Source organism: Ranitomeya imitator, chromosome 4 (assembly GCF_032444005.1).
Source record: "Ranitomeya imitator isolate aRanImi1 chromosome 4, aRanImi1.pri, whole genome shotgun sequence".
Lineage (NCBI taxonomy): Eukaryota > Metazoa > Chordata > Amphibia > Anura > Dendrobatidae > Ranitomeya > Ranitomeya imitator.
The window spans coordinates 397,991,284-398,009,230 of record NC_091285.1 but is presented as its reverse complement, the minus strand read 5'-3'; the positions used below and the strand labels follow the sequence as shown (position 1 = coordinate 398,009,230).

At 43.4% G+C, this 17,947-nt stretch overlaps 1 protein-coding gene across 1 annotated transcript; it reads right to left on the bottom strand.

Moving 5' to 3' along the window:
- Positions 1–600: 600 nt before the first annotated feature.
- Positions 601–17,271, bottom strand: LOC138674525 (acrosin-like). The gene is made up of 5 exons (XM_069762350.1): positions 17,247–17,271; positions 16,543–16,741; positions 14,115–14,380; positions 888–1,033; positions 601–786 (listed from the first exon to the last, which is right to left on the bottom strand). Exons 1-5 carry the CDS (start codon positions 17,269–17,271, stop codon positions 601–603), a joined length of 822 nt encoding a protein of 273 aa, XP_069618451.1.
- Between the last annotated feature and the right edge of the window lie 676 nt (positions 17,272–17,947).

The following is a 17,947-nucleotide window of genomic DNA, read 5'->3' as shown; positions in this document are numbered from 1 at the left end:
GTTTTTGGCAGCATATCCGCAGCAAATCCACAAACCTTTTTACACCTGTGTTTTTGCTGCAGATTTCACTGACTCAATGAAAGTCAATGGGTGAAAAACACTGCAGATCCGCAAAAAGAATTCACATACTGTGGAAAATAAAACACTGCAAATAAGGAGGGAAATGTTCCGCAGCATGTGCACACCAATTCAGGAATGCCATTGATTAACATTGCTTAAGTAATCCATTGCGTTTTTGGAGCATTTCCGCTTGGAAAAAAACGCTGTGGAAACGCAACAAATCCACAACTTTTGCATGTAGCCTAACATGGACTTCCTGGTGAAGTCTGTGTTCGGGGTCTGTGCCCAAATTGTAGGTGTTCAGTATGGACACCGAACTTTATTGTTCAGGTTCGCCCATCTCTATTTTCTAGACTCTTTCTGTCCTTCAAAGAGGCATTGTTTAGATGAAACAGATGCAGCCTAACTTGCAACACCGTGCTCCAAGGAATGTTGGCAGCTACACTAAACAATACCAGAAAATGCTTATGCCGAAATGTAATTTATTTTTCAAGAAAACAAGTTTAAGGTGTTATTGTTGGTAACTATGATTCCTGTTTTTTAGATTTGTCCCCAAGAGGGGATGGATTCAAGTTTTTCCAATATCCAGGTCAGAAAGTATTGGGTAGATGTATAAACCCCGGGGCTTCGTGCTTGTGCACAGCCTGATCCCCAGCTGGTTATTCCTACCACTGAAAATATCCTTGCATTGGGTTCCTTGCACATCAGTGGTCCTCCACTATCACCCTATAGGGATAGAAAAGAAATATATCAATGCACTTATCTGAAGATTATTTATATATGGATCTTAAAAATATAAATTACTACATTTCATCACATGTGATTACCTGGCAACTGTCAATGCCTCCTTTTTCATAGCCTGCACATAGGTTGTAGACACCCACATCACCATTATACCATGAAGGGCTATTGCATTTATTATTAGGAATCAACTGCAATTGAGCTTCTTGAAGAATATCTGATGGTTCAGTGGCTGAAACAAATAATATTATATGTATGACTCATGGTATAGGACACCATAAACTCAATCCATATACAGTGCCTTGCAAAAATATTCGGCTCCCTGGAACTTTTCAACCTGGCCATCCTGCATGGTTAGAACCTAGTAGCACCCCCTTTTGAAAGTATCACAGCTTGTATAGTATCACAGATTTATATATATATATATATATATATATATATATATATATATATATATATACAGTGGGGCAAAAAAGTATTTAGTCAGTCAGCAATAGTGCAAGTTCCACCACTTAAAAAGATGAGAGGCGTCTGTAATTTACATCATAGGTAGACCTCAACTATGGGAGACAAACTGAGAAAAAAAAATCCAGAAAATCACATTGTCTGTTTTTTTTAACAATTTATTTGCACATTATGGTGGAAAATAAGTATTTGGTCAGAAACAAACAATCAAGATTTCTGGTCTCACAGACCTGTAACTTCTTCTTTAAGAGTCTCCTCTTTCCTACACTCATTACCTGTAGTAATGGCACCTGTTTAAACTGATCAGTATAAAAAGACACCTGTGCACACCCTCAAACAGTCTGACTCCAAACTCCACTATGGTGAAGACCAAAGAGCTGTCAAAGGACACCAGAAACAAAATTGTAGCCCTGCACCAGGCTGGGAAGACTGAATCTGCAATAGCCAACCAGCTTGGACTGAAGAAATCAACAGTGGGAGCAATAATTAGAAAATGGAAGACATACAAGACCACTGATAATCTCCCTCGATCTGGGGCTCCACGCAAAATCCCACCCCGTGGGGTCAGAATGATCACAAGAACGGTGAGCAAAAATCCCAGAACCACGCGGAGGGACCTAGTGAATGAGCTGGGACCAATGTAACAAGGTCTACCATAAGTAACACACTACGCCACCATGGACTCAGATCCTGCAGTGCCAGACGTGTCCCACTGCTTAAGCCAGTACATGTCCGGGCCCGTCTGAAGTTTGCTAGAGAGCATTTGGATGATCCAGAGGAGTTTTGGGAGAATGTCCTATGGTCTGATGAAACCAAACTGGAACTGTTTGGTAGAAACACAACTTGTCGTGTTTGGAGGAAAAAGAATACTGAGTTGCATCCATCAAACACCATACCTACTGTAAAGCATGGTGGTGGAAACATCATGCTTTGGGGCTGTTTCTCTGCAAAGGGGCCAGGACGACTGATCCGGGTACATGAAAGAATGAATGGGGCCATGTATCGTGAGATTTTGAGTGCAAACCTCCTTCTATCAGCAAGGGCATTGAAGATGAAACGTGGCTGGGTCTTTCAACATGACAATGATCCAAAGCACACCGCCAGGGCAACGAAGGAGTGGCTTCGTAAGAAGCATTTCAAGGTCCTGGAGTGGCCTAGCCAGTCTCCAGATCTGAACCCTATAGAAAACCTTTGGAGGGAGTTGAAAGTCCGTGTTGCCAAGCGAAAAGCCAAAAACATCACTGCTCTAGAGCAGAGGTCCCCAACTCCAGTCCTCAAGGCCCACCAACATGTCATGTTTTCAGGATTTCCTTAGTCTTGCCCAGGTAATAATTGCATCACCTGTGCAATGCAAAGGAAATCTTGAAAACATGACCTGTTGGTGGGCCTTGAGGACTGGAGTTGGGGACCTCTGCTGTAGAAGAGATCTGCATGGAGGAATGGGCCAACATACCAACAACAGTGTGTGGCAACCTTGTGAAGACTTACAGAAAACGTTTGACCTCTGTCATTGCCAACAAAGGATATATTACAAAGTATTGAGATGAAATTTTGTTTCTGACCAAATACTTATTTTCCACCATAATATGCAAATAAATTTTTAAAAAAACAGACAATGTGATTTTCTGGATTTTTTTTTCTCCGTTTGACTCCCATAGTTGAGGTCTACCTATGATGTAAATTACAGACGCCTCTCATCTTTTTAAGTGGTGGAACTTGCACTATTGCTGACTGACTAAATACTTTTTTACCCCACTGTATACACTATATACAGTATATACAGTATATATATATATATATATATATATATATATATATATATATAATCACACAAAATCACAAAATATGGGTAATAATAATGGAGATAATGCAGTTTTCAATTAAACTTACTACGTTATATGCAACTAGATGGTGGCCCGATTCTAACACATCGGGTATTCTAGAATATGCATGTCCATATTGCCCAGCCACGTAGTATATTGCCCAGTCAGGTAGTATATTGTATAGACCAAAACAACAGACAGAAATTCCTAAAAAATAACCTTTAATAGTATCATTAAAAAAGACTATATTTATCCACAATATTATTAATAAAACAGTATTAAATGTACCTAGTGGACCCTAGAATGAACTACAATGAGTCCTACCTGGCAGTGGAGGTTGGCACCCTACTTTTCTGCGGTTGGCGCCCCCACTCCTCGACGACTTACCCTTTCAGGCCCTATTAAGGACCTATAATAAAGGAAGGCTAAATAAGCCCTATTATCAACACCTAGACTAGTACCCTGCCTGCCAGTGGAGGTTGGCACCCTAATGTACTGCGGTAGGCGCCCCCACTCGACGGCGGCTAACCCTAGGGTCCCTAATAATCCCTATAGTTTGGGATAGACAAAAAGATTTTGTCCCAAAAACACCACCGATACCCGTGAAAAAAAGAGAAAAACAAACAAAAATAAAGTATTAAACTATATATAGAGAATTTATAAATATACCAAAGAGGGTAAGTATACTTAGGATGGAAACAATGTATCTCCCTCAAAATGCGGGTATACTGGGTGCAATAATATTAATGTCCACAGACAATAACCCAGCACTTAAATGAAATCCACTCTTGTGACACTACATAATGCTCAATATAGAATAACAAGTAGTGTGTGTCCATAGATATGGCACAGCCACCATGACAAAGAGTGGACAAACAAAGAGACAGCTGCTGGAATCACATTCACCACTTGATAATAAGGTGGCGAAAACTCCTCAGAGTATAAAGTATGATACAGCCAGGACACAATCGTCCCGATTATGCAAAAATAGACAGTCAGAATTAAACATCACCAGTGTACTCATCTATTTGCTGTATTCTCATGAATAGGATCCAGCTGCTGCCCTAAACACCAGAGCGGTTAAGTATAGATGAACATCACCAGCATCTGTTAGGCGGTCCCCAAACAATGCCCGACGCGTTTCCCCCCCATAGGGAATGGCGGGGGTTCATCAGGGGTAATATATTCATGCACACGATGAAAGTACTGTTGCGGCCAACGCGTCGGGCATCTCTGGGAATAGAAGATGGCGGCCGGCGCGAGCGCATCCTCCAACGACGGAAGGTGAGAATAGCAGGTTTTTTGTTTTTTTTAAATTATTTTTAACATTAGATCTTTTTACTATTGATGCTGCGTAGGCAGCATCAATAGTAAAAACTTGGTCACACAGGGTTAATAGCGGCGGTAACGGAGTGCGTTATCCGTGGCATAATGCGGTCCGTTACCGCTGGCATTAACCCGGTGTGAGCGGTGACCGGAAGGGAGTATGGAGCGGGCGGCGGGGACACTGACTGCGGGGAGTATGGAGCGGAGCTCCGGGGACACTGAATGCGGGGAGTATGGAGCAGGCGGCGGGGACACTGACTGCGGGGAGTATGGAGCAGGCACTGTGACTGTAGGAGAGGGGCTAATCGGACTGTGCCCGTCACTGATTGGTCGCGGCAGCCATGACAGGCAGCTGCTGAGACCAATCAGCGACGCGGGATTTCCATTACGGAAGTTGAGGACAGAAAGATGGAAGTACCCCTTAGACAATTATATATATAGATACCTTATTCAATGCTTTCTTTACATGCAGTACAGACCAAAAGTTTGGACACACCTCATTTAAAGATTTTTCTGTATTTTCATGACTATGAAAATTGTACATTCACACTGAAGGCATCAAAACTATGAATTAACATATGTTGAATTATATACTTAACAAAAAAAGTGTAAACAACTGAAAATATGTCTTATATTCTAGGTTCTTCAAAATAGCCACCTTTTGCTTTGATGACTGCTTTGCACACTCTTGGCATTCTCTTGATGAGCATCAAGAGGTAGTCACTGGGAATGGTCTTCCAACAATCTTGAAGGAGTTCCCAGAGATGCTTAGCACTTGTTGGCCCTTTTGCCTTCACTCTGCGGTCCAGCTCACCCCAAACCATCTCGATTGGGTTCAGGTCTGGTGACTGTGAAGGGCAGGTCATCTGGCGTAGCACCCCATCACTCTCCTTCTTGGTCAAATAGCCCTTACACAGCCTGGAGGTTTGTTTGGAGTCATTGTCCTGTTGAAAAATAAATGGTGGTCCAGCTAAACGCAAACCGGATGGAATAGCATGCCGCTGCAAGATGCTGTGGTAGCCATGCTGGTTCAATATGCCTTCAATTTTGAATAAATCCCCAACAGTGTCACCAGCAAAGCACACCCACACCATCACACCTCCTCCTCCATGCTTCACGGTGGGAACCAGGCATGTAGAGTCCATCCGTTCACCTTTTCTGCGTCACACAAAGACACGGTGGTTGGAACCAAAGATCTCAAATTTGGACTCATCAGACCAAAGCACAGATTTCCACTGGTCTAATGTCCATTCCTTGTGTCCTTTAGCCCAAACAAGTCTCTTCTGCTTGTTACCTGTCCTTAGCAGTGGTTTCCTAGCAGCTATTTACCATGATGGCCTGCTGCACAAAGTCTCCTCTTAACAGTTGTTGTAGAGATGTGTCTACTGCTAGAATTCTGTGTGGCATTGACCTGGTCTCTAATCTGAGCTTCTGTTAACCTGTGATTTCTGAGGCTGGTGACTTGGATAAACTTATCTTCAGAAGCAGAGGTGACTCTTGGTCTTCCTTTCCTGGGGCGGTCCTCATGTGAGCCAGTTTCTTTGTAGAGCTTGATGGTTTTTGCCACTGCACTTGGGGACACTTTCAAAGTTTTCCCAATTTTTCGGAATGACTGACCTTCATTTCTTAAAGTAATGATGGCCACTCGTTTTTCTTTACTTAGCTGCTTTTTTCTTACCATAATACAAATTCTAACAGTCTATTCAGTAGGACTATCGGCTGTGTATCCACCAGACTTCTGCACAACACAACTGATGGTCCCAATCCCATTTATAAGGCAAGAAATCCCACTTATTAAACCTGACATGGCACACCTGTGAAGTGAAAACCATTCCTGGTGACTACCTCTTGAAGCTCATCAAGAGAATGCCAAGAGTGTGCAAAGCAGTCATCAAAGCAAAAGGTGGCTACTTTGAAGAACCTAGAATATAAGACATAATTTCAGTTGTTTCACACTTTTTTGTTAAGTATATAATTCCACATGTGTTAATTCATAGTTTTGATGCCTTCAATGTGAATGTACAATTTTCATAGTCATGAAACTACAGAAAAATCTTTAAATGAGAAGGTGTGTCCAAACTTTTGGTCTGTACGGTACATGTTATCACGGGCTTACCACGGCAGAGGGGGCCAGAAAACCATGGTGTCTGATTTTACGTACTCCTGCACTGATTAGAAGCACTTCACCGTCATATTAAACAGTGCAGGTTTCTGCTAGCAGTGCAGGGGTAAATTTGTTCAGTTGAGTACCTCAGAAGCCTTCCTGCTTTGATGGTCTCAGCTGTTCAGTGTTTGCCACTCCCCTCTGCTATGTACACTTTCCTCTGGCAATCTGAGATTGCCAGTGCTAGTTTTATACTGCCTGATTCTGGAGTTGAGGAGTTGTTTGTTTGAGGATGTGTTTGGTGTGTTATTCTACAGACTGTTGCTTGATGATTCATCTGTGTATATTCTCATCCTCTCCTATTTGGTTTTTTGTTATGGTACGGTGGTCTAGGAGCAACATGGAACAAGCTCTGAAGGAAGTGGTAACTGTACTGACCGCAGTCCCTAAGCTCAACACAACACTATAAGTAGCCGTGGAATGCTCCTAACACTCCCTAGGCATCTCGTCACAGCCTAAGAGCTAACTACCCCTAAAGAAAGAAGCAGGAAAACTATCTTGCCTCAGAGAAAATCCCCAAAGGATAGATTAGCCCCCCACAAATAATGACTGTGAGTGGAGAGGGAAAAGGCATACACAGAATGAAACCAGGATGAGCACAGGAGGCCAGTCTAGCTAAATAGATAGGACAGGATGGAATACTGTGCGGTCAGTATAAAACACTACAAAAATCCATGCAGAGTTTACAAAAAATCTCCACACCTGACTAAAGGTGTGGAGGGCAAATCTGCCTCCCAGAGCTTCCAGCAAGACAGAATAAATTCACACTGATAAGCTGGACAAACATAGAAAGCACAGAATGGATAAGTCCACAATCTATGGACAGAAAAGAGCAAGCAAAAACTTAGCTTTGCTGAACTGGTCAGGATAACAGGGAACTCCAAAGAGATTTGAATCCAACCAAGAACCATTTACAAGTGGCACTGGCTAAAGAAAGAGCCAGGCCTAAATAGCAGAGCAGAAGAGACGATAAGTGGAGGCAGCTGATGACAGCTAACTCCAAGGAGCAGCCATACCACTAGAAACCACAAGAGGGAGCCCAAGAACAGAACTCACAAAAGTGCCACTTACAACCACCGGAGGGAGCCCAAGAGCGGAATTCACAACAGTACTCCCCCCCTTGAGGAGGGGTCACCGAACCCTCACCAGAGCCCCCAGGCCGATCAGGACGAGCCAAGTGAAAAGCACGAACCAAATCGGTGGCATGGACATCGGAGGCAGCAACCCAAGAATTATCCTCCTGGCCATAACCCTTCCACTTGACAAGATACTGAAGCCTCCGCCTCGAAAAACGAGAATCCAAAATCTTCTCAACCTCATATTCCAACTCTCCCTCAACCAACACCAGGGCAGGAGGGTCAACCGAGGGAACAACGGGCACGACATATCTCCGCAACAAAGATCTATGGAAAACATTATGAATGGCAAAAGAGGCTAGAAGAGCCAAACGAAAAGACACCGGATTAATAATTTCAGAAATTTTATAAGGACCAATAAACCGAGGCTTAAACTTAGGGGAAGAAACCTTCATAAGAACATGACGAGAAGACAACCAAACCAAATCCCCCACACGAAGTCGGGGACCAACACACCGACGGCGGTTAGCAAAACGTTGAGCCCTTTCCTGAGACAACATCAAATTGTCCACCACATGAGTCCAAATCTGCTGCAGCCTGTCCACCACAGAATCAACACCAGGACAATCAGAAGACTCAACCTGCCCAGAAGAAAAACGAGGATGAAAACCAAAATTACAAAAGAAAGGTGAAACCAAAGTAGCCGAACTAGCCCGATTATTAAGGGCAAACTCGGCCAACGGCAAGAAAGACACCCAATCATCCTGATCAGCAGACACAAAGCATCTCAAATAGGTCTCCAAGGTCTGATTAGTTCGCTCAGTTTGGCCATTAGTCTGAGGATGAAACGCCGAAGAAAAAGACAAATCAATGCCCATCCTAGCACAAAAGGCCCGCCAAAATCTAGAGACAAACTGAGAACCTCTGTCAGACACAATATTCTCCGGAATGCCATGCAAACGAACCACATGCTGAAAAAATAATGGAACCAGATCTGAGGAGGAAGGCAACTTAGGCAAAGGTACCAGATGGACCATTTTAGAGAACCGGTCACAAACAACCCAGATAACAGACATCTTCTGGGAAACAGGAAGATCAGAAATAAAATCCATGGAAATATGCGTTCAGGGCCTCTCAGGGACCAGCAAAGGCAAAAGCAACCCACTAGCGTGGGAACAGCAAGGCTTGGCCTGGGCGCAAGTCCCACAGGACTGCACAAAAGCACGCACATCGCGCGACAAGGAAGGCCACCAAAAGGACCTAGCAACCAAATCTCTGGTGCCAAAAATCCCAGAATGACCAGCCAACACTAAACAATGAACCTCAGAAATCACCTTACTTGTCCATCTATCAGGAACAAACAGCTTCCCCACTGGACAGCGGTCAGGCCTATCAGCCTGAAATTCCTGAAGCACCCGCCGCAAATCAGGGGAGATAGCAGAAAGAATCACCCCTTCCTTAAGAATGCCAACCGGCTCAAGGACTCCAGGAGAATCAGGCGAAAAACTCCTAGAGAGGGCATCAGCCTTAACATTCTTAGATCCCGGAAGATACGAGACCACAAAATCAAATCAGGAGAAAAACAGGGACCATCGAGCCTGTCTAGGATTCAGCCGCTTGGCCGACTCGAGGTAAATCAGATTCTTATGATCGGTCAGGACCACAACACGGTGTTTAGCTCCCTCAAGCCATTGTCGCCACTGCTCAAACGCCCACTTCATAGCCAACAACTCCCGATTGCCGACATCATAATTGCGTTCCGCAGGCGAAAACTTTCTGGAAAAAAAAGCACACGGTTTCATCAAAGAACCATCAGACTCCCTCTGAGACAAAACGGCCCCTGCCCCAATCTCAGAAGCGTCGACCTCAACCTGAAAAGGAAGAGAAACATCCGGCTGACGCAACACAGGGGCAGAAGTAAATTGGCGTTTAAGCTCCTGAAAGGCCTCAACAGCCTCAGAGGACCAATTCGTCACATCAGCGCCTTTCTTCGTCAAATCAGTAAGGGGCTTAACCACACTGGAAAAGTTGGCAATGAAACGGCGATAGAAATTAGCAAAGCCCAAAAATTTTTGAAGACCCTTCACAGATGTGGGTTGGATCCAGTCATGAATAGCTTGGACCTTAACAGGATCCATTTCTATAGACGAGGGAGAAAAAATAAGACCCAAAAAAGAGACCTTCTGAACTCCGAATAGGCACTTAGACCCCTTCACAAATAAAGCATTATCACGAAGGATCTGGAACACCATCCTGACCTGCTTCACATGAGACTCCCAATCATCGGAAAAAATCAAAATATCATCCAAATATATGACCATGAATTTATCAAGATAATTGCGGAAAATATCATGCATGAAAGACTGGAACACAGATGGAGCATTAGAGAGCCCAAATGGCATCACAAGGTATTCAAAATGGCCTTCGGGCGTATTAAATGCAGTTTTCCATTCGTCACCCTGTTTAATACGAACAAGATTATATGCCCCTCGGAGGTCAATCTTAGTAAACCAACTAGCCCCCTTATACTGAGCAAACAAATCAGTAAGCAACGGCAAGGGGTATTGGAATTTGACCGTGATCTTATTAAGAAGACGATAATCAATACAGGGTCTCAAGGAGCCATCCTTCTTAGCAACAAAAAAGAAACCCGCTCCCAATGGTGACAAAGAGGTCCGAATATGCCCCTTCTCCAAAGACTCCTTAATATAACTCCGCATGGCGGCATGCTCTGGCACAGACAGATTGAAAAGTCGGCCCTTAGGGAACTTGCAACCAGGAATCAAGTTAATAGCACAATCACAGTCCCTGCGCGGAGGAAGGGAACTGGACTTGGGCTCATCAAATACATCCTGGAAATCCGACAAAAACTCAGGGACCTCAGAAGAGGGGGAAGAGGAAATTGACATCAAAGGAACGTCACTATGTACTCCTCGACAACCCCAACTAGTCACCGACATAGTTTTCCAATCCAGCACCGGATTATGTTCCTGTAACCATGGAAATCCCAGTACAACAACATCATGCAAGTTATGCAACACTAGAAAACGGCAATCCTCCTGATGTGCAGGAGTCATGCGCATTGTCAGCTGTGTCCAGTACTGAGGTTTATCCTTGGCCAAGGGTGTAGCATCAATACCCCTCAAAGGAATAGGGCTCTGCAAAGGCTGCAAGGAAAAACCACAGCGCCTGGCGAATTCTAAGTCCATTAAGTTCAGGGCAGCGCCTGAATCCACAAATGCCATGACAGAAAAGGACGACAATGAGCAAATCAGGGTCACAGATAAGAGAAATTTAGGCTGTACAGTACTAATGGTAACAGGCCTAGCGACTCTTAGTACGCTTAGGGCAATCAGAGATAACATGAGCCGAATCACCACAGTAAAAACACAGCCTATTCTGACGTCTGAATTCCTGCTGTTCTATTCTAGTCAAAATCCTATCACATTGCATAGGTTCAGGACTTTGCTCAGAGGATACTGCCATATGGTGCACAGCTTTGCGCTCGCGCAGACGCCGATCAATCTGAATGGCTAGAGACATAGATTCGCTCAAACCGGCAGGCGTAGGAAAGCCCACCATAACATCTTTAAGGGTTTCAGAAAGACCTTTTCTGAAAATAGCAGCCAGAGCCTCTTCATTCCATTTAGTGAGCACAGACCATTTTCTAAATTTCTGGCAGTACAACTCTGCCGCTTCCTGACCTTGACACAAGGCCAACAGGGTTTTTTCTGCATGATCCACAGAATTAGGTTCGTCATACAATAATCCGAGCACTTGAAAAAATGCATCTACATTCAATAATGCAGGATCCCCTGTTTCGAGAGAAAAAGCCCAGTCTTGAGGGTCACCACGCAGCAAGGATATGATGATTTTTACTTGCTGAATGGGATCACCAGAAGAACGGGGTTTCAAAGCAAAAAACAATTTGCAGTTATTTTTAAAGTTCAAAAACTTGGATCTGTCCCCAAAAAACAAATCAGGAGTAGGAATTCTAGGCTCTAAAGCCGGAGTCTGGACAACATAGTCCTGGATACTCTGTACTCTTGCAGAAAGTTGATCCACACGAGAAAACAAACCCTGAACATCCATGCCAAAGCATATATCCTGAACCACCCAGATATCAAGAGGAAAAAAAAGACAAACCAGAGCACAGAAAAAAAATGGTTCAGAACTTTCTTTTCCTTCTTTTGAGATGCATTTAATTCATTTTTGGCCACTTGTACTTTTATGATACGGTGGTCTAGGAGCAACATGGAACAAGCTCTGAAGGAAGTGGTAACTGTACTGACCGCAGTCCCTAAGCTCAACACAACACTAGAAGTAGCCGTGGAATGCTCCTAACTCTCCCCTAGGCATCTCGTCACAGCCTAAGAGCTAACTACCCCTAAAGAAAGAAGCAGGAAAACTATCTTGCCTCAGAGAAAATCCCCAAAGGATAGATTAGCCCCCCACAAATAATGACTGTGAGTGGAGAGGGAAAAGGCATACACAGAATGAAACCAGGATGAGCACAGGAGGCCAGTCTAGCTAAATAGATAGGACAGGATGGAATACTGTGCGGTCAGTATAAAACACTACAAAAATCCACGCAGAGTTTACAAAAAATCTCCACACCTGACTAAAGGTGTGGAGGGCAAATCTGCCTCCCAGAGCGTCCAGCAAGACAGAATAAATTCACACTGATAAGCTGGACAAACATAGAAAGCACAGAATGGATAAGTCCACAATCTATGGACAGAAAAGAGCAAGCAAAAACTTAGCTTTGCTGAACTGGTACAAGTGGCGCTGGCTAAAGAAAGAGCCAGGCCTAAATAGCAGAGCAGAAGAGACGATAAGTGGAGGCAGCTGATGACAGCTAACTCCAAGGAGCAGCCATACCACTAGAAACCACAAGAGGGAGCCCAAGAACAGAACTCACAAAAGTGCCACTTACAACCACCGGAGGGAGCCCAAGAGCGGAATTCACAACAGTTTTTGCTTCCTTTATTTTCTGGTGTTCCACTTCGTTGTTTGCGAGTGCATATTTGTATGATTGGCATTTTCATTTATCCCTGCATGTCTTCCCTTGTTAGTCTGCTAAATGTATTATACACTACTGCTCCACACTTCCCTGGGTGGGGAGGGGCCAGATAAGAGCTGATTCAGGAGCTCAGCAAGGCACTTGACCCCGGCATCTTCACCATTAGAAGTAATCCAGGGAGCAGGGATAGCTATGATGCCCCCAGTTTTAAGCATAGGAAGGAGCCCATGGCCCCGGGATATCCGACAACAGTGTAGTGACACATGTACTTATGCAAAAAAGAAAAATATAACGGCACTGCTGTGGGGCCAGACAACCATATGCTGAATGGAGTGCTTTCTGGATAGAGACCTCCTCTATGGACTCCGGGTGCTCATGCAAAAACAGGGTGTGTGCAGCAAAGAAGAAAAATGCAGATAGCACTCACCGGTCCTTAAAACTTCATCCTTTATTCAAACTTTAAAATGTCATGGCCAGAGGAACAGGTTGCTGGGATGTGCGAGCTGGTGGAAGACGACGGCCGTTTCATGCCACTTAGCGCTTCAACCCATCACATCTTATACTCGCCAGCATGTTTGTCTAGACACCTCTGGTTGTTACACTGGCATTAATGGGGGTCACCGGTACTTCACGCTGTGCCGCATGTCCCCATTGTGTAAGTCACTCGATGCCTAGTGTGTTCGTCTCACTGGCTGCATTCTCTGAAGCATGGGCCTGACCTGCACCCTTTCCCGTACATATGTGCCAGAAGTAACAGCCCAATTCACCCAAAGCTTCTCTTCAGCATGACAGACATTCCATCCCATCCAATGATCAGGGTCCTTTCTTCAGAGGTTGACCTGTGGAGTCTGAATGCTGGGTCTTCACTGGCGAAGTCTGAACATTGGGTCTTGACTGATGAAGTCTGCACTTCAGTGCTTGACCAACAACTTGTTCTGGTACCAAGACACTCTCAGATATCTCTGCTCTGGGGATGCTCACACGCTTGTTGCACGGCTCAAATGTCCTCCTCTTATCGCGTCCTGGTACCAGCTTCTTACCCGCCTTTAATATTTAGTAACTGCGACACAGTTTTCACCTGACTCAGAGTCCATTTCAAGCTATTCCTTAAGGGAATACTCTCCCCATCCTACCACACAATATCATGGCTCCACACAGACCTCCATACAGTATGATGATCCCCACAGCCCTCACATATATGCTGGCCTCCATACAACTCTCCACACAATATAATGGACCCCATACAACCATCCACACTGTGTACTGACCTGCACACCGTATAATAGACTCCACACCTTCCCTACTATATCATTATACTTCCTAATACCCTCTTACTTAACATTTGTCTCTTGATTGATATTGTTGCTTCCATTTTTGCTAGTTATTGCATGCTCAAAAATAAACAATATGTATATATATGTATATATCAGATATACCTTCTTCTTCCACCACACCCCAGCCTGCAATGTAGCAATCAGTCTTGAATGAAACATCTGATGTTTTCTGAGGAAGGCATGCTGGTTGAATGAATCTGTTGTAACTTATTGGCCGATCCACAGAGAGCAGGGCAATATCATTTTTTTCTGTTTCAAGGTCATAATTCTCATGTATAATCTTTTGAGAAATGCCTCGAATCTCAGTTTCTGGGTCAAAAACTGACAGTTGATGGATTCCAAAAACGAGCCTCCAAGAGTAGACATTGCTAAAACAATAGAAATGATGATATCAGAGGACATAAGCAATTATATATGCTAAACTGGCACTATGAGAAAAGTAAAATAAAGCTAGAGCTATACAGTGAATAGAGGCTATTGATCATTAAGAGTTACAGCTAATGAGAGGCTAGGGACACACAACCGTATTTTCTCTCACTTGAGAAAATTGGTCTGATTATGCTAATCACATTCTGATCATAGTCTGATTAGAGTGTCATCACTGTGATCCAATTTTCTTGGGTGAGAACAAGATGGAAAAAAAAGGTATCCATCTTCTACATTATGTCAGTGCGTGAAAATAAGAATTCACTCGGATGATATCTGAAGACGAGATCTGAATATGGGATGCAAATTGTGTACATTGTGATTTTTTTTCTCCTCGGACAGACTCTGTCCAAGATAAAAATTAGACATGTGCACGGCCCCATAGAATAACACTGGTCCTGGTCAAATACAATGTTTTGTCGGATTGCACTTGGACCAACAATATGGCCGTCTACATAAGCCCTTATGGCTGCCACACAGAATCCAGCAGGGTTTGTGGCCATAACACCTTGACAAGCGCAATGCAACCACACTATTATTGTGTTTTAGTAACTTAACACTGATCTTATGTTACACAGCTACAAGTCACCCTGTAGCCCTAGCCTAAAAGGTGTTTGTCCTTTTTGTAAATTACAACCTGTATTTCATTTTCAAATTAATGATGGAAATGTCACTACTTTTCACTTCCTACATTAAGTAGTACAGGACATAGATAGAAATGTGTTGTATCTTTTCAGAAAATCTTTTAGTTATATATATATATATATATATATATATATATATATATATATATATATAAAAATTCGCCTTCCTCACCATCTTCAGGTCCACTACTGAGATTCCGATGCTGCTCCTGGTATCTCACATTGGCTGCAGCACTGGTGTCATATGGCAGCACTGCAGGCAATCACTGTGCTCAGTGGTTCTGTAAGCATGATGCCAGCACATAGCCAATATCAGATACTGGGAGCAGTGGTGGAGACTTAGTGCTGAACCTGGGAAAGGTGAGTAAACTGTGGTTTGCTTTTTTCTAAAAAAAAAAAAGCAAAAAACTGTGCTCAACTAAGATTTCCTTAACTGGTACACCCCCTTTAAGGTCTTATTATAAATATATACTGTTATATTTCTTTTATGTCAACAAAATACATAAATCTGATCATTATATCTGAATTGAGCAAATAGTCAATATGTCTGAGTTAAAGGGCTAGTCCTGTCTTTTGATTCTATGTGACTACAGATTTCTGAATCCTTTCACCTCAAGCTGTCAGGATTCTCCGGTATTGCCAGCTAGAGCAGGCAGTCACATGACCGCAAGTAGGCGAATTGTATTGTTCCGGCCACATTTTGACTAGACGTGCTTGGCCTCAATCACTATAAAAGTACTGAGCAAGGCCGAGCAAGTCTAGTCGGAATGTGGATGTAATCATGCAAATTTCTTACTTGTGGTCTCATCAGCAATAACAGAGCATGCAGTACTCACACTTTTATTGGAAATACTGACAACCCCTTTAAGGATTTACTATATGGTTCCAATATCATAACGGGATGGAGAACAGCCATAACTACTCAGTGTGTCGCCGTACAGTATCCATACTATGCATAAAGCCTAAACCAACCTTCAGCATTTAGGCCTCATTCAGACTCTCGTATGTAAAGACGGAGACCATTATTTCATTGGTGTTTTGGATCCGAGTGTCATCAGTGTTTGGTCAGTATGTCAGTTTTTGCCATTAGTGTTTCATCAGTGATTTTCACAGATGAAAAAAAAATACAAAAATAAAATATTCTTCTCTTACAATGTTAATCACGGACAGCGCACGGAAGGCACACTGATGACATCTGTTTGCTATCCGTGATTATCATGGACCCATAGACTTGTAAAGGTAAATTTGATCCATGATTTGGATAAACAACGAGCATGTGCACGTGATTTTTTGTGGATCACTTGGTCTGCAAAAAAATTTGAATTTGTCAACAGCCCCACAGATTGCAATGGGTATGTGTTCTGTGAAAAACAGACATCTGAATGAGGCCTAAACCCTAGGAATTCCCTAAGACCCCTTACTACATTCTGTATTACAAAGAGCGTGAAGGGGGTTCTTACTCTTCATGGTACTTGAAGCAGTGAGCAGCTGTCACAACCCAGTGAGTGTTAAGGATTGAGCCTCCGCACAGGTGTATAAAGGTGTCTTCATCTATCGGTTGCTGGATGCTGACTAACCATGGCCAGGACCCAGGTTGGGCATCTCTCCCACCAACAATGCGCGAGCCAATGCTAATGTCGGATAGACGATTTCCGCATGCTAGAAGGGAAGAAAATATTTGGCTGGTTTTTAGTCTTTGCAGTTATAATGCATGAACAATATTGAATTTTATGGATGGAGACCACTGTGTCAAAAAATGTCCAGGATTAAGTATGTTAAGTCATGATGTGTTCATGTCACTAATAATTATATCATGTTTTGGGACTTGTGGCCTGGCAGGCAAGTGAGGAAGATTCTCAGCTCAACGCTGCTGCTTCAACCCCCACAAAAATCCTGTAATACCCCCGTAATATACCACGCTTGGGAGACACAAAGTAAAAGCCTGTACCCTACACCTTTGCCATGCAGTGAGGGGATTCGCGGCCCTAAACATTATGACCTGCAGCAGGAAAACCGGAGAAAATAAGCAGCCTCCAACAGAAAATCTTCCATCCAAAATGGCGTTGGCATCCGAGACTCCTTTCAGAGAAGCTTGTGGGATTTGCCAGAATCCATAAGTCACCGGCACAGGCTACTATTCAGGGGAAGGCAGACTGGGAATTACCTGATCCGGAGAGGCGGGTAAGCATCGTGGATTCCATCTATTTAGACAAGATGGCGCTTAGTTTATACAGTGGGGCAAAAAAGTATTTAGTCAGTCAGCAATAGTGCAAGTTCCACCACTTAAAAAGATGTGAGGCGTCTGTAATTTACATCATAGGTAGACCTCAACTATGGGAGACAAACTGAGAAAAAAAAATCCAGAAAATCACATTGTCTGTTTTTTTATCATTTTTTTGCATATTATGGTGGAAAATAAGTATTTGGTCAGAAACAAACAATCAAGATTTCTGGCTCTCACAGACCTGTAACTTCTTCTTTAAGAGTCTCCTCTTTCCTCCACTCATTACTTGTAGTAACGGCACCTGTTTAAACTTGTTATCAGTATAAAAAGACACCTGTGCACACCCTCAAACAGTCTGACTCCAAACTCCACCATGGTGAAGACCAAAGAGCTGTCAAAGGACACCAGAAACAAAATTGTAGCCCTGCACCAGGCTGGGAAGACTGAATCTGCAATAGCCAACCAGCTTGGAGTGAAGAAATCAACAGTGGGAGCAATAATTAGAAAATGGAAGACATACAAGACCACTGATAATCTCCCTCGATCTGGGGCTCCATGCAAAATCCCACCCCGTGGGGTCAGAATGATCACAAGAACGGTGAGCAAAAATCCCAGAACCACGCGGGGGGACCTAGTGAATG

Coding starts and splice junctions, on each gene's coding strand:
- LOC138674525 (XM_069762350.1), bottom strand. CDS start 17,271: ATGCTTACCCGCCTCTCCGGATCAG. Junction 16,742..17,246: donor TACCCGCCTCTCCGGATCAG/GTAATTCCCAGT, acceptor CTTCCCTTCTAG/CATGCGGAAATCGTCTATCC. Junction 1,034..14,114: donor GGGTGTGGTGGAAGAAGAAG/GTATATCTGATA, acceptor TATTTGTTTCAG/CCACTGAACCATCAGATATT.